Source organism: Arabidopsis thaliana, chromosome 5 (genome assembly GCF_000001735.4).
Source record: "Arabidopsis thaliana chromosome 5, partial sequence".
In the NCBI taxonomy this organism is placed as follows: domain Eukaryota; kingdom Viridiplantae; phylum Streptophyta; class Magnoliopsida; order Brassicales; family Brassicaceae; genus Arabidopsis; species Arabidopsis thaliana.
This window is the reverse complement of record NC_003076.8, coordinates 4,767,947-4,785,873: the sequence shown is the minus strand read 5'-3', so window position 1 is coordinate 4,785,873 and position 17,927 is coordinate 4,767,947. Positions and strand designations below refer to the sequence as shown.

General features: G+C 35.8%; 4 protein-coding genes across 10 annotated transcripts; 1 reads left to right on the top strand and 3 right to left on the bottom strand.

The window, feature by feature from the left end:
• Positions 1-26: 26 nt before the first annotated feature.
• Positions 27-2,965, bottom strand: AT5G14790 (ARM repeat superfamily protein). The gene is made up of 6 exons (NM_121483.3): positions 2,712-2,965; positions 1,550-1,828; positions 1,305-1,411; positions 1,083-1,215; positions 800-994; positions 27-704 (listed from the first exon to the last, which is right to left on the bottom strand). Exons 2-6 carry the CDS (start codon positions 1,814-1,816, stop codon positions 366-368), a joined length of 1,041 nt encoding a protein of 346 aa, NP_196983.1. The 5' UTR covers positions 1,817-1,828; positions 2,712-2,965; the 3' UTR covers positions 27-365.
• A 3,382-nt stretch (positions 2,966-6,347) lies between these two features.
• On the bottom strand, positions 6,348-9,141 carry FDH (formate dehydrogenase). 3 transcript variants are annotated; one of them, NM_001343371.1, is made up of 5 exons: positions 8,228-9,141; positions 7,941-8,140; positions 7,273-7,813; positions 6,946-7,183; positions 6,348-6,797 (listed from the first exon to the last, which is right to left on the bottom strand). In NM_001343371.1, the coding sequence occupies exons 1-5, from the start codon at positions 8,245-8,247 to the stop codon at positions 6,684-6,686; spliced, it is 1,113 nt and encodes a 370-aa protein (NP_001330044.1). In that variant the 5' UTR covers positions 8,248-9,141; the 3' UTR covers positions 6,348-6,683. The 3 variants fall into 3 exon arrangements, with proteins under 3 accessions (NP_001330044.1, NP_001330045.1, NP_196982.1); NM_001343372.1 differs by having other exon boundaries at positions 7,941-8,271; positions 8,745-9,141; NM_121482.4 differs by having other exon boundaries at positions 7,941-8,115; positions 8,745-9,141.
• An 899-nt stretch (positions 9,142-10,040) lies between these two features.
• AT5G14770 (PPR repeat protein) lies at positions 10,041-13,757 on the top strand. Of its 5 annotated transcripts, none has more exons than NM_001343370.1 (4): positions 10,041-12,998; positions 13,078-13,161; positions 13,288-13,312; positions 13,421-13,757. In NM_001343370.1, exon 1 carries the CDS (start codon positions 10,171-10,173, stop codon positions 12,991-12,993), a length of 2,823 nt encoding a protein of 940 aa, NP_001331686.1. In that variant the 5' UTR covers positions 10,041-10,170; the 3' UTR covers positions 12,994-12,998; positions 13,078-13,161; positions 13,288-13,312; positions 13,421-13,757. The 5 variants fall into 5 exon arrangements, with proteins under 5 accessions (NP_001331686.1, NP_001331687.1, NP_001318562.1 ...); NM_001343369.1 differs by having other exon boundaries at positions 13,285-13,312; NM_001343366.1 differs by having other exon boundaries at positions 10,041-12,995; positions 13,285-13,757.
• Positions 13,721-17,611, bottom strand: AO (L-aspartate oxidase). Its single transcript, NM_121480.4, has 8 exons — positions 17,132-17,611; positions 16,614-16,758; positions 16,083-16,434; positions 15,711-15,953; positions 15,572-15,628; positions 15,407-15,487; positions 14,970-15,031; positions 13,721-14,894 (listed from the first exon to the last, which is right to left on the bottom strand). The coding sequence occupies exons 2-8, from the start codon at positions 16,739-16,741 to the stop codon at positions 13,862-13,864; spliced, it is 1,956 nt and encodes a 651-aa protein (NP_568304.1). The 5' UTR covers positions 16,742-16,758; positions 17,132-17,611; the 3' UTR covers positions 13,721-13,861.
• Between the last annotated feature and the right edge of the window lie 316 nt (positions 17,612-17,927).

The window sequence follows — 17,927 nt, the reverse complement described above, 5'->3', positions numbered from 1 at the left end:
TTAATCTAGAGAAACTTCAACGAGGAAGAAGCATAGACTGGCTATCTATTTAATGATCACTGAATCTTCAAAGAATCCGACCAATTTTGCATATAACCAAAAGACTCATGACTATCTTACCAAATCTTGGTATAGAATATATACACATAAGAAAAAGAAACAAGTACTGGTAGTGAAGACAGATGAGAATCCACAAAAAGAAAATAACCCAGAAAGAAGCCAAGATTTTTCATACACGAACGTTCACTCTTTTTATCGGTCCATAATTTGCCAATTTGGTAGATCATGCCGCCATGCCGGAGAATACCATGTAAACCGTATGACTCGTAGCAAACGGTTTTTAAAAAATTTGTAGTAGAAAATGTTTATAACTGGGATGAAGATGATGAACCTGTAGTAACCAAACCCTCCCGAGCAGTAACAGTGACAACATTGGTGACACGAAGCACGGCTTGTGCGCTAAGAGCCGACAGTTTTGACTTGCAGAAAGTTTCCCAAGTAATTGGCTCTACCTCCGGGATTTGCTGTTCTTCTGGTGATGATGTCTCAGGGTTGATGAGAGGATGAGCTTTTTCATATACGCTCTGAAGTTCTAGTAGGACAGTCCGTGCAGCCTCACGGGATTCAGGGAGCTGATCGCTAAGCTGAGATGCGGCTGCTTGAACTAATTTGTCGATTCCATATTCTTTAATCCCTTCAACGCCCTGGAATATGTATTATAACGCAAGGTATTGTTGAAATTTTTACATGACATGCGATGCCTTTGTGAGAGATATATATGAAGTTGAACTTGTATTACCAGTCGAGGAACACTTCGAGAAAAGCATAATGATGCTTTGGCACGGATCCGAGGATTCCTGTTTTTGAGACAAGGTTGCAGCTTTGGTAACAGCAAGGTTGGGGAAACATATTTGGTCATTGCTGTTAAAGCTTTCTCTGCTGCCTCGCAAACAAACCGTTTGTCTTGGGAAGACTTGAGGAGTAGTTGAGTAAGCTGAAAGCATAAAGTGTATGAAAAGCTGTAAGAACAAGTAAAGTTCGCAGTAAACAGTGAAAGAATATAGCAAAGATAGAAAAGTTACCAGAGGCTCCAACAGATCTGTTATATGATTATTATATGCACTGAAGATATCTGCAGATGTCATGCATGCCGTTTTACACACCGCACTTCTTGGATTTTTCAGTGATTTCACGACAAGTGGTATCACTTTTTCACTGTTAATGGGATATGGTGAGACTTGCATTTTCCAATCTACTTTAAGAGACAATTATTTAGAAACATCAGCATAGAGAACAAAGCTTACAGCATATGCATCATTTCTTCCTTGTGGAATATCGAAAGTCGGCGAACGTTATTAAGAGCATCACAGAGTGAAATCCAGTCCTTGGACTCTAGTCCAGCTAAAACAGACTGAAACAATAAGACCAAACAGATTCTTAATGGCGTAAACAATGTAGTTCCAAATCTCTAAAATAGACAGATACAACAAATTCATCACAGTTATGATACTAATGGGAATTGATGTAATCACAAGACAGAAGCACATACCTTCAGAACTGCATCAGCATCGTCTACATTATCCAAGTTTTCAGATTCAATATATTCAACTTCCACAATAGCTATCTCTGGCTCGGGTTTCTCTGCTTCTACAACTTTAGAATCACTGGAATCCAAGGAGGCAGAGTTTGGTAATGGTCTATCTTCAGATTTTCCATTCATTTTACCAACACATGGCTTGGTCAAGCTAGCTTTACAGTCACTTATCTTCTCAGTTACATGAAGACTATTCATCTCTTTCAAAGTATTACTGGCCATACGTGAACTTACCTGCATAAAAACAGGAGAAAAAAAAATCATCATCAAAACTAAATACAGACCGTGGTAGAGAATACCATGGATATAATAATTAACCAGTGCAAGGTCAAGCACACTGCAGGAAGAAATCTAACTTATAACAATGTAGACCAGAATCATAACCAACTCTACATATCTAACACGTTCTCGAATTTACTTCCATAAAAGCTCAAAGGATACTGAGTTTTCGTGAAACTGTTACAGTAAGACTAAAATGAGAAACTTAAATCCGTTTCAAGCTCATCGGTCATCACATAGCAATAGATCTTTAGAAATTGCAAACAGATCTTTAAGTTCCACAAAGCTTGAATCAGCTAAGAAACTCCACCCACAAACAGAAATATAAAGAAGGCTGATTCAAGCTTTGTAGATTCATGTGTATACAATTACAAACCAAAACTCAAATAATAAGACACTTTAGCCTTAAGATCAGCTCTTTAGTCTCTTCGTACACTCAAATATTTTCTCAATTTCGGGATAAACACACAAGAATCTCAAAAACAAGAACAATAGTAAAATGCCATCAATAGGGAAGTAAAACTCTACTTGTCAACTTCACAGACTGTTGAATAAGATCAAAACGGGACCAATTCAACAGCACAAAACGAGACATAGCATAGATCTACATTTCCAATTCGAATTTCAAGCGATTTAACAATAACAACAAAAACACGATCTCACTCAAGAACTCTGAGAAGATCTCAATTAATTTCCAAAACAAAATCCTCGCGATTCCATTTCCGATTCATATACTTTCCACCGGCTGACTAATTCTCAAATTATAGAGATCAAATGATTATCGAAACCAGTTCAAACTTGCAAATGCGTATTCAAAAATGGAGCTAGAGAAATTTACCGGCGAATCAAAGCGGTGGCAAAAACACAGCCTCCGGAGTTGAGAAAAACTGACGGCGGAGTAGCGAAAATCTATGGACTCACAGAAATCGCCGGCCTTAAGAGTCTATATAAGGAAATGAAATTTTGAAATGCGAGAGAATCGAAAGAGAAATTTTAAGAGAGAGAGAGTCTTTTATTTTGTACAAGACGAGAAATTATAAAAACAGGCGATGCGATTTGATGCACTTTCACGAGTCGTATTCATATGGTGTGGTTTCCAAACGACGTCGTATTTCGTATGGTGTGATTTTGAAACGGCGTCGTATAATATATGTGGGACCCATACGCACAGGATTTTATTTGTCGGTTTCTAGTTACCATATGCGATACTGTGCCTCGCGGTTGAAATTAATGTTTTTTAAAAAAAATATTTCTTTCTCTCTTGTTCACATTATTCCCAAAAATATCCTCTTGACTAAATATATTATTTCCAAAACTATAACTTTTTGTTACTATATATTTCATTTTTAGCGATTATTATGTTTATTTGACATAAAGTCCTATGATTTGATTTTTGATTATGACCCCCCAGCGCCAAAAACATCCTCATCAACTGTTGTTGTAATTTAGTATCATGTTTTTTGGAAATGAATTTTCTTCAGAGATCTACATTTGTTTCTTGAGATCTTTTACAAATATTTTTTGGAAATGTTGATAAGATTGACTTTAAATGTCTACAATTTATGGATACACAGAAATGCATGGTAGGTCTAAGAGCTTTAAATCCATATCGTACTTCAGCATAAAAGAATGGTTGAATTCAAATTTGGTCAGATCCGTATAATAGTAATTAACTTGAATCATTTGTAAGATCGAGTTTTGATTTGTGACAATTAATGATTAATTTTAAGATTAACTTTAAGGTTTATAACAATGTATTAAAAAGAAAAATAATCCTACTATATTATTTGGGAAATACAATTTAAATGTAACCTTACTTTTTGTAAATAATTACATAAGTATGCCATTAGAAATAAAATTTTAAAGAGTAAATTAATTTATCTGTTTAAGGATTAAAAAGTCAAATACTAATTTAATTAATTAAATTTAATTAAAAAACGAAATACATTTTTAATTTCCAAAAACAATAACCAATCAACATATAAGATTTGATATCTAAATTTTAATTAATTTATTTAATTAGAAAAACGAAATACATTATTAATTTCCAAAAAAGTAAACAATTAAAATTAACAAATTAGATTTGATATCTAAATTATTATATTAATTTTTTATTAATTATTATAGTTCACTTCTCATCTTTATATGATTCTATTTTTGCGAAAAAATAATATCATCATTATAAAAAAAATTAGAGTTTTTTCGCATATGCCATAATTTGAATTTTTAAAAACGAATATAAACTGTTCAATACATGAAAAAATATTATAACGGGTGAAAATAGATTTAAGAAAACTTTCTACTGAGTAACAGGTCACAATTTGAAATATTTATATTCAATTTCATACATATTATATTGAAAATTTATAATCTTATATACTACAATAACATATTAGATTTTTTATGTGTATGATGTGATTCAATTTTTAACAAGCTGGAAAATCATAAAATTGACGGGTTTAGATCGATATTAATACAAGATGGTATACTACAGGTGAAACTCTTAAATTAACAATCAAACTACAAGTGTATAATCTTAAATACTAAACAATATAGATAATATCAACAAAACATATACAACTCACAGTTTACTATACATTTAAAATCAAATAAAATAATATCATATATTTTTAAATCATCTTTACAATAAAGGTTTTTAGTTTAACTAAAATATAAGCCTACCTGCGGTATACTGCAGGTTAATATCTAGATTATAGGGCTTATTGGATCTAAAGACGGGTCATCAAACATTTCCTAAACTGAAGCAAAATATACTGAATATTCTAATATCTATCTTTTACCAAATTATAAACAAATAAGTTCGTAAAACAATTTAAGATTTTATATACGAAATTAATTAAATCTTAATCACATAAAAATTAGCAAAAAAAAAGTATTCAACAATTAAAAAATTATCAAATCTCTGTGTTATATAAGTTTTGATACTATATTCGAATAAAGTGTAATATACTTTTTCAATTTGTATTCTTTAACTAATTTAAGCTAACTAATATATTTGTTTTTTTGGTGGATTGGGGTAAAAGTGCATTCGGGTCATATGGTACATTCTCCTATTAAATAAATATGGTGCACTTCTATGTTATTAGCTAAAATATTTAGATTATAATTCAGAGTCATATCATTAATAAAATTAATATTAATAAAATAAATTGCTTTTTGGCAAGACGGATTTGAAGGGACGGGTTTTTGAATCAACATTAATAAAAAAGTAAAATATAATTAATCCACCATTTCAATACGAGTTAAATCTTTAATTTGTTATCTTTTAAGATCACTAATATTAAACATATCAAATCATTCTAATTTAGAAAAGATTATATAAAACCAAAAATGTTATGTGGTATGTATAATGTTACTATATATAAAATTAAACTATAAAATTTAAATATATTAGAGAATGATACAATTTGCAAAACTTTTATATATAAAAAATAATTCTTAAAATTTAAAAATTACTACTTTGAAAAAAAAATAACGAGACGGATAAAGAAATTAAAGAACGGGTTTTATTTTGGAATTGGGTTATATGGTGGATGTATTTGAATCAATATTTATAAAATATTAAAATATTATTAATATGATGTTTTAATAGGGGTTAAAACTTCAGTTTTTTAACAATTGTCTCATGGATTCGTGGTATAACGTTACTTAATAACAATTATAAACTGTAAAATATCAATATTTTATAAAAATAAAATTTGCAAGTTTTAATATATATTACTTATAAAAAAAAAAATTGTCCCGCGGTATACCGCAGGTTAAAATCTAGTAATAATAATATTTGGTAGTAGCAGGTTGCATAAGGTGATATATTCAAAACGAAATAACGTTGCGATTATGCGTATCTTTACTATGTTAATCTTTACATAACATAACATATGTTAATCTTTCGTATGTTGTAATCAGCCATACTATATAATGAATGGGGAAATCACAAGCTATGTTCAAGACTCTAATATAATGGGACTCTACATATATAATGGTTATTCTTAACATTTTTAGTTAGTTTTCTTTCATAACTATGCTATGCATATCTTTTATCAAAATTTCATCATTCCGCTTGTGTTGTGAATCAAAAACTTATAAAACATGATGAGGAAAAACCATACACGTGAGATAATGCAGTGTGGGGGAAGGGGCAGATTTGGAAAAAGGCAAGAAGTTGGCTGTCAACATATCTGAATCTCTAACCACTGTTTGATCAAATTACAAATCGAATGATTAGCATCCCCACACCCGCTTCTCCCATCTTGAGAAAATATGAAAACAGTTTTCTTTATATTATAGACCTATAGTTTTAAATACGCATATAATAATATGGGATTCATAATTGATATAGTTGTTAAGAACTTAAATATTGATACAAATATGGACCCACGTTCCATACAATGATTCAAATATTGTCGTAATGTTGTAGTTACACCATTGTCGGTGTGTGCATCAAAATCTGATAGAGCTAGGTCCTAATAACAAGAACACTTTTCTTTAGACAAATTTAATATGCCTTTATTCATTTTTATGTTTATATAATGAGATTTGAAACCATTGAGTTCCTACGATTGGGGAAACAAATACATATGTGTGATTTAAACCACTGAGTAATATGTTCACAAACTCTCAGAACAGGGGAAGTGCCCTCCTATTATTATTGTGCTTATATAATAACAAAAACTAAACCAAAAGATGACTCAAGTCATTCGACTTAGCAAAGTCCAAATACTTCTTTATTTGTTTTCTTGAACGTTGGGGTCGTTTCTCATCATCTTCCCAATGTCACCTCCTCAAAAGCTTACCGGTACTGAGGAGCAAGTTCACCGTCCTTGACGATGTAATTCTCAGTAGGGAAGTCTTCTCCCTTGAAGTATCTCTCCAACATGTCTTTCGTCCCCGCCGCATACCGTAGCTACAAATTTTGATCACACAAAATGTTTTAGTTCCAAATTTCCAACATTACTTTTTGGATAAAACAACACCTTTTCATTCGTTAGCAAAAGTTTCCAGAGAAATTTATGCATATGATATGTGTAACGGTTCAAGGAAAACAATATAACCTGAGCGTCAATGGTGGTGCCGGAGGTATGAGGGGTCATAGCCTGGTTAGGCATGTAACGCCATGGATGGTCCTTAGGAGCTGGCTGTGGGTCCCAAACGTCTCCGCTGTACCCTCCAATGTGTCCACTCTCCACCGCATCCACCACTGCTTGCCTCTCCATGATGGCTCCTCTTGCGTTGTTCACTATCAAAACGCCTTTCTTCAATTTCCCTATCAACTCTTTGTTGAACATTCCTCTGAATAAACAAGAACCCATTGGTCAAATCTCAGAAACAAAATCTAGTTAGTGTTCGTCTCTTTTTGTTTCTGATAGTAGCTGTGGTACCTTGTCTTCTCCGTGAGAGGCATGTTGATGACTATAACGTCACATTTAGGGAGCATTTCATTCAGATCCTCAACGAACTTAGCTCCAGTCTCTTTCTCCAGCTCTGGTGCCATCTGAAGCCTGTCATGGTACAACAAGTTACACCCGAATGGTTTCAACCGCTGCAGCAAAAGCTTTCCGATTCTTCCAGCTCCCACGGTTCCTATCGTCTTCCCTTCAAGATCATAAGCTCTGTACGCAATGCCCGCGACGTTCCACTCGCCTTTGACGACCTGGTTGTACCCTGGTACGAAGTTGCGCATGAGGATTAAGATTCTCATGAGCTCATCTTCTGCCACTGAGACCACGTTGCTTCCCGTGACTTCAGCAACCGTCAGGCCAGCAGCTGCAGCTGCCTGGAGATCAATATGATCCGAGCCAATACCAGCTGTGAGGAGAAGCTTCAAGTTTTTGGCTTTCTTGATTCTTTCAGCAGTTACATACGCCGGGTGGAAGGGAGTGGAGATTAGGACGTGAAGATCCGGGATATGTTTCTCAAGTTCTGCCATTAATAAATAAGAGTTGAATCAAAAGGAGGCTTGCATTCATATTTATAGTTTGTGCTATAGAAAAACAGAATTAAAGATTTTGAATCTCTTCAAGTACTTGTTAGATTGGAAAATACTTACCGCAATCAGGGCCTTCCTTGTCATCAGTGACGATGTACTGATGTCCTTGGGATTCAAGCCAGTCACGGATTCCTAAGGCATTCTCGACGCAGCCAAGGAAGTTAGGGTTCTTGGTAGCGTATTCGTTGGCCTTGTAGAAAACTCCTACAATCTTTTTGCTATCACCAGAAGATGCCTGTTTCATAAGCAAGTTCAAAAGGCTATTTAAATTTTAACATATACCCGATTCAAAGAAACATGAATACATATATAAGAACAAGAAAAGATCCGACGCATGTAAGAACTACCTAAAACTCTGAAAAATCATCAAAAAGTGCGTCTTCCCATTACACTGAAAGAGACAACATCTTACAGTAAGACACTAATCTGTTCTGTTTTGAAACTATATACAACGCCCAAACGTTTACAGGCCCGTTTAGAAGCCCATATCAAACATCGTGCCGTTTAGTTATTACAAAAAGAGACACCATGTAGTAGTTGGGTTCCATTATGGAAACTTTAGCTGGCCTAATCAGAAACGACAGTTGTGCTTTCCTAATTTTAGTCACACGTTTCAGTCATGCACAGTCAGTCTGATCATATCACAACAAAATCAAAATAGGTTCTACAAAACCAAAATTTGCATATCCTCAAAATCATAAGGCCAAAGATCCAAAAACATCTATCCCACACACAATCGGAAACGTTACCAACCGCAAACAGTAAAATCAAGCGAAATCACCACACAAAACTCTGAGAAACTATAAATATCACCAACTTAGAACCTTAATCGTGAAAAAGGAGAGAGATCGAAAGAATTATTACATTAAACTGACGTCGAGCGAAGTAACCCGAAGAAGAAGAGGAAGAACAGGCCCTGATCGTTGCCTTAGCGGCTTGTCTCATCGCCATGGTTGAGAAGAGATAAATATCAATTTGGTTACTCTTTGGTCGATTTTTGTTTTGTGTGAAATCAGTAATTGGAGATGAGAGGATTTATATAGGACGAAATGTTCACGCACCTGCACCAAATCATCCTTTTCTTCGGACCAGAATAGCTGTGCCACGTGTAAGACGGCTCCATAGACATCATCGTTAGACTTTAATTATCGTACTTATGTTACTTGACAAGTACTGTTAGACAAAAAAAATCCTTGAATTCTAAGGAAATAGTTACTAATTCATGTATAAGTCTATCCTTTCCTTGTTTAGAAAAGCTGACTGTAATGTCTATTTAGTTATATTCTTTTACTTTCTTTCTTTTTGGTAAGGTTCTTTTCCTTTTTAATTGATTCCTCTCCATGATATTTTCACACTGACAAATCCAATTTTACCAAATTTCCATTGATACAAAGTGTATAAACCAGAATCAAAGATTTCCAAATATTTTAGAAATCATGTTTCTTCTTCAACAAAAAATAAATCAAATCCTTTTTTAACATATTTTCTAACAGGTGATAAATATTAAATACATATGTATTTACATAAATTTCCAACAAATATAATAATAATTCAATTTATACTAACATCTAAAATGCAATAATGATAGTGGTCCCTTTAGTTGTTTGTTAACGTTATATGTTTTGGATAAGTACGTCGTGAAATAGCATCGCATTATTATTAATGGGTGTATTGGCAAAATAGTCACTTTTTCAAACTTAATTAGGAAAGTAGTCACTTTACTATTCATAATTTGCAAAGTAGTCACTTTTCACTGTTTGATTCGTACACTTGGATTACATCACTTTTAGTGTACAAATGTAAAGTGTACGCTGTGTATTTTTTATATACATCTGTACACTAAAAATGGTGTACAATCTAAGTGTACGAATCAAACAGTGAAAAGTGACTATTTTGCAAATTATGAATAGTAAAGTGACTACTTTTCAAATTAAATTTAGAAAAGTGAGTAATTTGCAACTTAACCCATTATTAATCTATCTCCGAAATAGCGTCGTGAAATAGATTTTTCCGAAATCTTATCTCCGAAATGTATGAAATATGTTTAAACGTTAATATGTTGGGCTTATTTTAGATATAGCCCAAAAACAGCCCATGTATTTAGGGCCGTTATTATTGAGTCTTTTAAAACGACGTGGTATTACCGAACTTAAACCTCGTCGTCGAGCTTCGAAACTCTTTTTCTCAGTTCACCTGGAAAACGATGCGTCGTCACAAGCAGACGCCATGAGAGCTTGCAGGAGTCTCTGGAGAAATTTGGAGATTTAGATGAACTCCAATCTATCTGCTGATGATAATGATAAGGATTTGGAATAACTATAAGGGTAAATACAGATTCTTCCTCTCAAATTGCCGCTCTTTCTCGTCAATCAAACGACCCCAAATCCCAGAAAGCGAAGAGACTAGCCTCTCGATCACACAACGAAGATTCGACCCAGATTTAGCTCCTATCAAGACTAGAGTTTACGTCTCTCTCTTCCATACTCTCTTTCGGCTCTATTTAAGCTGTGAGAGACTCTACGGAGCAGCAAGGACGCTCTCTGCGATGTGCACTTTCGGGGTTGTTCCGGATTCGCGTCTATGGAACAGTCTGATTCATCAATTCAATGTCAATGGTTTGGTACACGATCAGGTATCGCTGATTTACAGCAAGATGATAGCTTGTGGAGTGTCTCCCGATGTTTTTGCTCTCAATGTATTGATTCATTCTTTTTGCAAAGTGGGTCGTTTGAGTTTTGCAATTAGTTTACTTAGAAATAGAGTAATCAGCATCGATACTGTTACTTATAACACTGTGATTTCGGGTTTATGTGAACATGGTTTAGCTGATGAGGCTTATCAGTTTCTATCTGAGATGGTGAAGATGGGTATATTGCCTGATACGGTTAGCTACAATACTCTGATTGATGGGTTTTGTAAAGTTGGAAACTTTGTTAGAGCTAAGGCTTTAGTTGACGAAATCTCGGAACTAAACCTTATCACTCATACTATACTCTTAAGCTCCTACTACAATCTCCATGCTATTGAAGAAGCATACAGGGATATGGTTATGAGTGGGTTTGATCCGGATGTTGTTACTTTTAGTTCGATTATTAACCGATTGTGCAAAGGTGGAAAAGTGCTGGAAGGGGGATTGTTACTGCGGGAAATGGAGGAGATGAGTGTATATCCGAACCATGTAACTTATACTACTCTTGTTGATTCGTTATTTAAAGCAAATATTTACCGCCATGCTTTGGCTCTTTACAGTCAGATGGTTGTGCGTGGGATACCTGTAGATTTAGTTGTATATACTGTTTTGATGGATGGTCTGTTTAAGGCTGGGGACCTTAGGGAGGCTGAGAAAACATTTAAGATGCTTTTGGAAGATAACCAAGTTCCAAATGTGGTTACATATACGGCTTTGGTTGATGGGTTGTGCAAAGCGGGGGATTTAAGCAGTGCAGAATTTATCATAACGCAGATGTTAGAGAAAAGTGTTATTCCGAATGTTGTAACATACTCTAGTATGATAAACGGCTATGTGAAGAAAGGGATGCTCGAAGAAGCTGTTAGTCTTTTGAGAAAAATGGAGGACCAAAATGTTGTGCCGAATGGTTTTACTTATGGTACAGTAATTGATGGCTTGTTTAAGGCAGGGAAAGAAGAAATGGCAATTGAACTGAGTAAGGAAATGAGGCTGATTGGGGTGGAGGAAAACAACTACATACTTGATGCTCTGGTGAACCACTTGAAGAGAATTGGTAGGATTAAGGAAGTTAAGGGATTAGTCAAAGACATGGTATCTAAAGGAGTGACGCTGGATCAGATTAACTACACATCTTTAATTGATGTATTCTTCAAAGGAGGAGACGAAGAAGCTGCTCTTGCTTGGGCTGAAGAAATGCAAGAGAGAGGGATGCCGTGGGATGTTGTTTCTTATAATGTCTTAATCAGTGGGATGTTAAAGTTTGGCAAAGTCGGAGCAGACTGGGCCTACAAAGGAATGAGAGAGAAGGGTATAGAACCAGATATTGCTACATTTAACATAATGATGAATTCACAAAGAAAGCAAGGGGATTCGGAAGGTATCCTTAAGCTTTGGGATAAGATGAAGAGTTGTGGAATAAAACCGAGTCTGATGAGTTGCAATATTGTGGTTGGAATGCTATGCGAAAACGGTAAAATGGAGGAAGCAATTCACATATTGAATCAAATGATGCTTATGGAGATCCATCCTAACTTAACGACATACCGGATTTTTCTTGACACGTCTTCGAAGCATAAAAGAGCTGATGCTATATTCAAAACGCATGAGACGCTATTGAGTTATGGGATTAAACTCAGTCGGCAAGTTTATAACACTCTTATTGCAACTCTGTGCAAACTAGGTATGACGAAAAAGGCAGCTATGGTTATGGGGGATATGGAAGCGAGAGGCTTTATTCCTGATACTGTGACGTTCAATTCCCTTATGCACGGGTACTTTGTAGGCAGTCATGTAAGAAAAGCTCTTTCGACATATTCTGTGATGATGGAAGCAGGAATATCCCCAAATGTTGCAACCTATAATACTATAATAAGAGGTCTTTCTGATGCTGGGCTAATAAAGGAAGTGGACAAATGGCTGAGTGAGATGAAGAGTAGAGGTATGCGCCCTGACGATTTTACATACAATGCTTTAATCTCTGGTCAAGCTAAGATAGGGAATATGAAAGGAAGTATGACGATATATTGTGAGATGATTGCGGATGGGTTGGTACCGAAAACCAGCACTTATAATGTGCTTATTAGTGAATTTGCTAACGTTGGGAAGATGCTTCAGGCGAGAGAGCTATTGAAAGAGATGGGTAAGAGAGGAGTGAGCCCCAATACTTCGACTTATTGTACCATGATATCTGGTTTGTGCAAACTTTGCACTCATCCAGACGTTGAGTGGAATAAAAAAGCAATGTACTTAGCAGAGGCAAAAGGGTTGCTAAAAGAGATGGTTGAAGAAAAGGGATATATTCCGTGTAATCAAACTATTTACTGGATAAGTGCTGCCTTTTCTAAACCTGGAATGAAGGTTGATGCTGAAAGATTCTTAAAGGAGTGTTACAAGAAAAAGAATGCTCGTTCCTCAAATTCGTGAACGTGGTAATTCTGTTTCATCCTTCCAATACTAGTCTCCTCCTATTTTCAGTTGCAACTTTACTCAAATGTTTCATTTTCTCAGATATATACTACAGTAGCAGATTTGGCTCCAAACAGGACACCTAAGCAATTGTGAATCTGTGATTCCGCAATTGGGTTAGTGCTGGTAAGATTATGGTGCACCATAGTACTTCTTCACATTGTAATTCAGGATATCTTTATTCTTTGTTAAATCAAATTGCACGAGCCAAAACTATCTCCTGAAAATACCCTTTGAATTTCATTGTAGCAGAACGGCGATGGCAGCTGCAGAGCAGGCAAGACTTATGATCTAGCTGGTTTCTGGATGTAACTAGTAACTAGGCTGTTCTAAAGCGACATTGCAGAAGAGATCTCTGATTATTAATGGATGTGCCTTTGTGCAGCCTTCTCAGATCACACCCTGGTCTAGTTGAAGAAGACAGGAAGAATGAATTCATGTTTGGTCTGGTCATGGAAGCCATACCCGAGCTTGGAGCTCGTGATTTCCTCAGGAGAAGGATAGAAGCTTTTGGAATGATTTACTCAGAAAAAAAAGGAACCGAGGATATGGAGTCAGTGAACACAAGACTGTTCTCAATCCTGCTTCTTGCTTGGGAAATCCACACTCACAGTTGTTTCTTTCATTCAGAAAGTCATCAATAAACCATAACAAAGGAATTGAAATATGAATTACCAATATGATTGATATCTCAAATGAATAATTTATTTCCTTTTGTATTACAGAGTGTCAGAATCAGAGATTCCTTTTGAGATCCAAATTTTTTCAAATTGATACAATAATCAGAGAGGTTTGGATTCAAATAAGAACAAAAACTCCTGCAGTTTTAGCAATCAATAAGTGAGCTGCTACTTATATTCTGTAACCGCCTTGAGCTCCAACTAGCTGTTGTAGGAGAAGACGGTAGAATAATCGTCGGAATCCGCTTGCTTTCTTCCACAAAAGGAAAGTCTGTCATGTAATGAAGACCTCTGCTTTCATGTCTAGCTAACGCGCTGCTCACCACAAGCTTAGCGCAACAGAACAAGTTTCTCATCTCACAAGCTTCAAGAGCTACCACTGTTTGTTCCCATCCATGTTCAAACAAAAATGTTTCCCATTTTGCTTCTAGCTCTGCGATTTTCCTCTCAGCAGTGGTGAGCCGAATTGTCGATCTGACAATACCAACATACTTCCACATTACCTCCTGAAGCTCTCTTCTCACTTCTTTAGTCAAAGCTATAATCTTTGCTATTACTTCATCTCCTAGCAATCTAGCTGTCGCAACAACAGGCCTTGTCCATTTCTCTGATGCGCATACATCAAGTCTTGTGCGTTTCATGAGCTCAGTCGAAGGCTGAACAGCCCGTCTCGCGAAAACCAGAGCTTCTAAAAGCGAGTTACTAGCAAGACGATTTGCCCCGTGGAGGCCTGTACATGCTACTTCACCTGCTACAAACAATCCAAGGACATTGGTTTCGCCTTGTAAACCAGCACGAACTCCTCCACACATGTAATGGGCTGCAGGGACAACCGGAATAGGCTGACGGGTGATATCCAGACCGTGTTTAAGACATTCAGAAGCTATGTTCGGGAAATGGGCAAGAATCTTTTCTCTTGGCTTATGGCTTATGTCAAGTAACACATACTTTTCGTTTCGTTTCTTAAGCTGGTCATCAATACTTCTTGCAACCACGTCTCTTGGAGCAAGCTCAGCTCGTTCATCGTAAACAGGCATGAATCGCTCCATTCCTAGATTATAGAGGATGCCACCATCACCTCTCACCGCCTCGGTGATGAGGAACGCGTTTTCCCTAGCAGTTTGTAGTTTGATGGGAAGACCTTCGTCGGCTAGGGCAGTAGGATGAAACTGCACAAATCTAACCAAAAACAAATACAAAACATAAGTTTATTGTCAACAAGTTTCTTCAGTCGGTTTTTCGGTGTTCACTTACTCCATATTTGAGATCACAGCTTGAGCTCGATGAGCCATCGCCATCCCATCTCCAGTAGCCACCTATACAAAAACCATGTCGATAATTAAAATGGAGCATAATATATCACTTTTAGAGAAATATCATTGCGACTAGCACAACCGAATTTAGCAAAAAAATGTACTCTATGACTAAAATCTCTTTGTTTCTGCAACTGTTTGAACTATTAAATCTAAAACTCTAATGCAGTATGTTTGTGTATACCCGTGATAATTTCGACATTTTCTTTTGTATTCAAGGGATAAATCACATTACTTAATCAAAGTTTCATTTTTGGATATTTCCCATAAACACACAAAACTGTTGTGTTGATCCTGCACATTCTTTCTTCTGATAAAATTGGTAAAATGAAACTTCCATAGAGCTTTGTTAAAAAGAGAGTCTATAGAAAATGTTACCAGAGGATTTGTGGTTGATGGATAGATATGCCCAGCTCCACCTGAAGCAAGCAATGTCACCTTCGATATAAAGCGTACTACCTGAAGAAACATGAGTTTTTTTTACATTACAATCTAAGATATAAGGTGAATGATCAAACCACCAGAAACAAGATCTTTGTGTACCTCATTAGTTTTGATATTCAAAGTGTCCACACCATGACAAACTGTGTTCAAGCCATCCTGTTAAGATACAAAAAGATATGATCTGATAAGCCAATTGATCATATATGCACATGTGTTTTTCAAGGGTGTGAAGTGGAACCTGAGAAGTGAGCAGATCGATTGCAAAATGGTGTTTGAAGACAGATATGTTGGGATCATTAAGTACAGCTTCAAGTAAAGCTCTCTCAATCTCTCTTCCTGTCATATCAGCAGCGTGAACGATCCTACAATGCGAGTGACCACCCTCTCTGGCCAAATGCAAATTTCCATCCTCGCCGTGATCAAATGATGCTCCCATTGCAATCAGTTCACGAATCCTTTCAGGCCCTTCAGTACACACAACCTGAAAAAGAACATTCAGATACAGAAAAGTGAGACAGGTTTAGACCATTACAAAATGCTTATGCACGAGACTAACACAAGCACTTATCAAACAGTTTTGAGGTAATGATCAGCAACAAAGGGAACTTACTCTTACGGTTTCTTCATCACAAAGATGAGCACCAGCGACCATAGTGTCCCGCATATGACTTTCAACAGAATCCAAAGGGCATAACACAGCACTAACACCACCTTGAGCATAGTTTGTGTTACTCTCATGAGGCTCATCTTTGGTAATCACTGCGACTGTTCCTTGCTTTGCAACTTCTAAAGCATAACGCAGACCCGCTACTCCACTACCAATCACAGTGAAATCATAATACTTTGTTGAAGAAGATACCGAAACAGCCCTGATAGGTTTTGAGGTCTCACTGATGGGGGAAATACCACGAGAGTAACAACCACATCTCTCAGCTTTTAGAGCCTTAAATACCCCACTTGACCTATATGCACACAGAGATTATAAAAGTTTGAGTCCAGCATGAGAAACTATAGGTCTAACTAGTTAAAGTTCTACATGAGAACAAAGAGCAAAATCATAAATGAGAAACATGAACCTCAAAATGCCAATTGCTACACAAAAGGGACAAAATTTGGGATTAAAGATTAAAAGAAGTGATACCAAGAGGGCTCTTTGAATGGATTTGCCATGAAAGTAGAAGCAGAACTCCATGAAAAAGCTTGTCCCCTGTAAACCTGCCCCGCAAGATAGAAATTATGAATGTTTCCAGTAGAAACATGAGCCGCCATTTCCGACCTTAAAGCTCCTACAAAAACATGAAGATTGTTGTCATAAGAAAACATCATCAAAACAAAACAAGAAACATTCTTTCTGTACAATATAAAATCAAAATGCATAGATCCATCATCCATGATGCTCAAAATCCAAAATTTGATTGAAGAACGATGAGAATTGAGGACAATGTGTTACTCAAAATCCAACAATAACCTTTTTTATATCGAAACTTCTGAAATGAACAACGATAGAAAAAAAGACATAAGAAATATCGCAACCGTTGTCTGAATTCTGGAATTTAGGAGCAGAGGAAAGAATTAAAAAAAAATGTGTAGACTAGATCACACAAAATTCAGAATCTACGTTGAAATGAAACCAAGTAATGAGAAACGCAGAAATCTTACGGAATCACGGGAGGGAGCTCTCTGATCTAAGCACGAAACGGAGAACCCACGCGAGTGTAGATCAATAAAACGTGATTCAGACTTGATTAAAAAAACGACTTTTCGCAAAGAAACAATCAAAATTACGACGAAGAAGAAGAAGAAGAGGAGAAGGAAATGAACGAAGACAACACAAATTCTGGTAAGAGTGTTTTATGTGGTTTGGTCGTCGAGAAGAGTCCTTGAAATTCGCGCCTTCGTTTTGTGTATGGGAGCCTCCCCCAAGTGGTGTTGTTGGTCTTTCTTTATTCTTCTCTTTTGTCACTTTTTATGTCTTTGGGATCTTCATTTTTCATTGGCCTTCTTCAGTTTTTCTTTTATCACATAAAAAAAAAAGTACTTCTATGAAATAAACTTTTAATAAAAAATGGAATTTATTACTGAGTTAAAAAAAATTGGAATTTATTACTAGGCGTGGATTTTTAAAAAATTAGTGTATAAGATGATAATTTACTTATAGAATATTTCCCAGCTTTCTTCTACAAATATACACATTAATAAAGCCATTGACCCTACAAATATTCAAGTTTATTAGCCCTGTGGTTCATAATTTTTTAATATTAAGAACATTTATATATAAATAACAACGGTAGCTCAAGATGTGTGACCATGATTTTCCAAAACTAAAACTAAAAAAATAAATAAAGCAAATTAAATTTAAAAGAATTCTAACAACTTGTATAGAACTTTAAATATGTGTTCATACATGCACCAAGCATGACCGACTAGAAGAATCATGGAAAAAGAACATTCACTT

Coding starts and splice junctions, on each gene's coding strand:
- AT5G14790 (NM_121483.3), bottom strand. CDS start 1,816: ATGGCCAGTAATACTTTGAAAGAGATGAATAGTCTTCATGTAACTGAG. Junction 995..1,082: donor CAGATCTGTTGGAGCCTCTG/GTAACTTTTCTA, acceptor TTATGCTTTCAG/CTTACTCAACTACTCCTCAA. Junction 705..799: donor CTCGAAGTGTTCCTCGACTG/GTAATACAAGTT, acceptor TACATATTCCAG/GGCGTTGAAGGGATTAAAGA.
- FDH (NM_121482.4), bottom strand. CDS start 8,831: ATGGCGATGAGACAAGCCGCTAAGGCAACGATCAGGGCCTGTTCTTCC. Junction 8,116..8,744: donor TCGCTCGACGTCAGTTTAAT/GTAATAATTCTT, acceptor CTTATGAAACAG/GCATCTTCTGGTGATAGCAA. Junction 7,184..7,272: donor CCTCTCACGGAGAAGACAAG/GTACCACAGCTA, acceptor TTGTTTATTCAG/AGGAATGTTCAACAAAGAGT.
- AT5G14770 (NM_001343366.1), top strand. CDS start 10,171: ATGATAATGATAAGGATTTGGAATAACTATAAGGGTAAATACAGATTC.
- AO (NM_121480.4), bottom strand. CDS start 16,741: ATGGCGGCTCATGTTTCTACTGGAAACATTCATAATTTCTATCTTGCG. Junction 15,629..15,710: donor TCGATCTGCTCACTTCTCAG/GTTCCACTTCAC, acceptor GTATCTTAACAG/GATGGCTTGAACACAGTTTG. Junction 15,032..15,406: donor CATCAACCACAAATCCTCTG/GTAACATTTTCT, acceptor GTTTTTGTATAG/GTGGCTACTGGAGATGGGAT.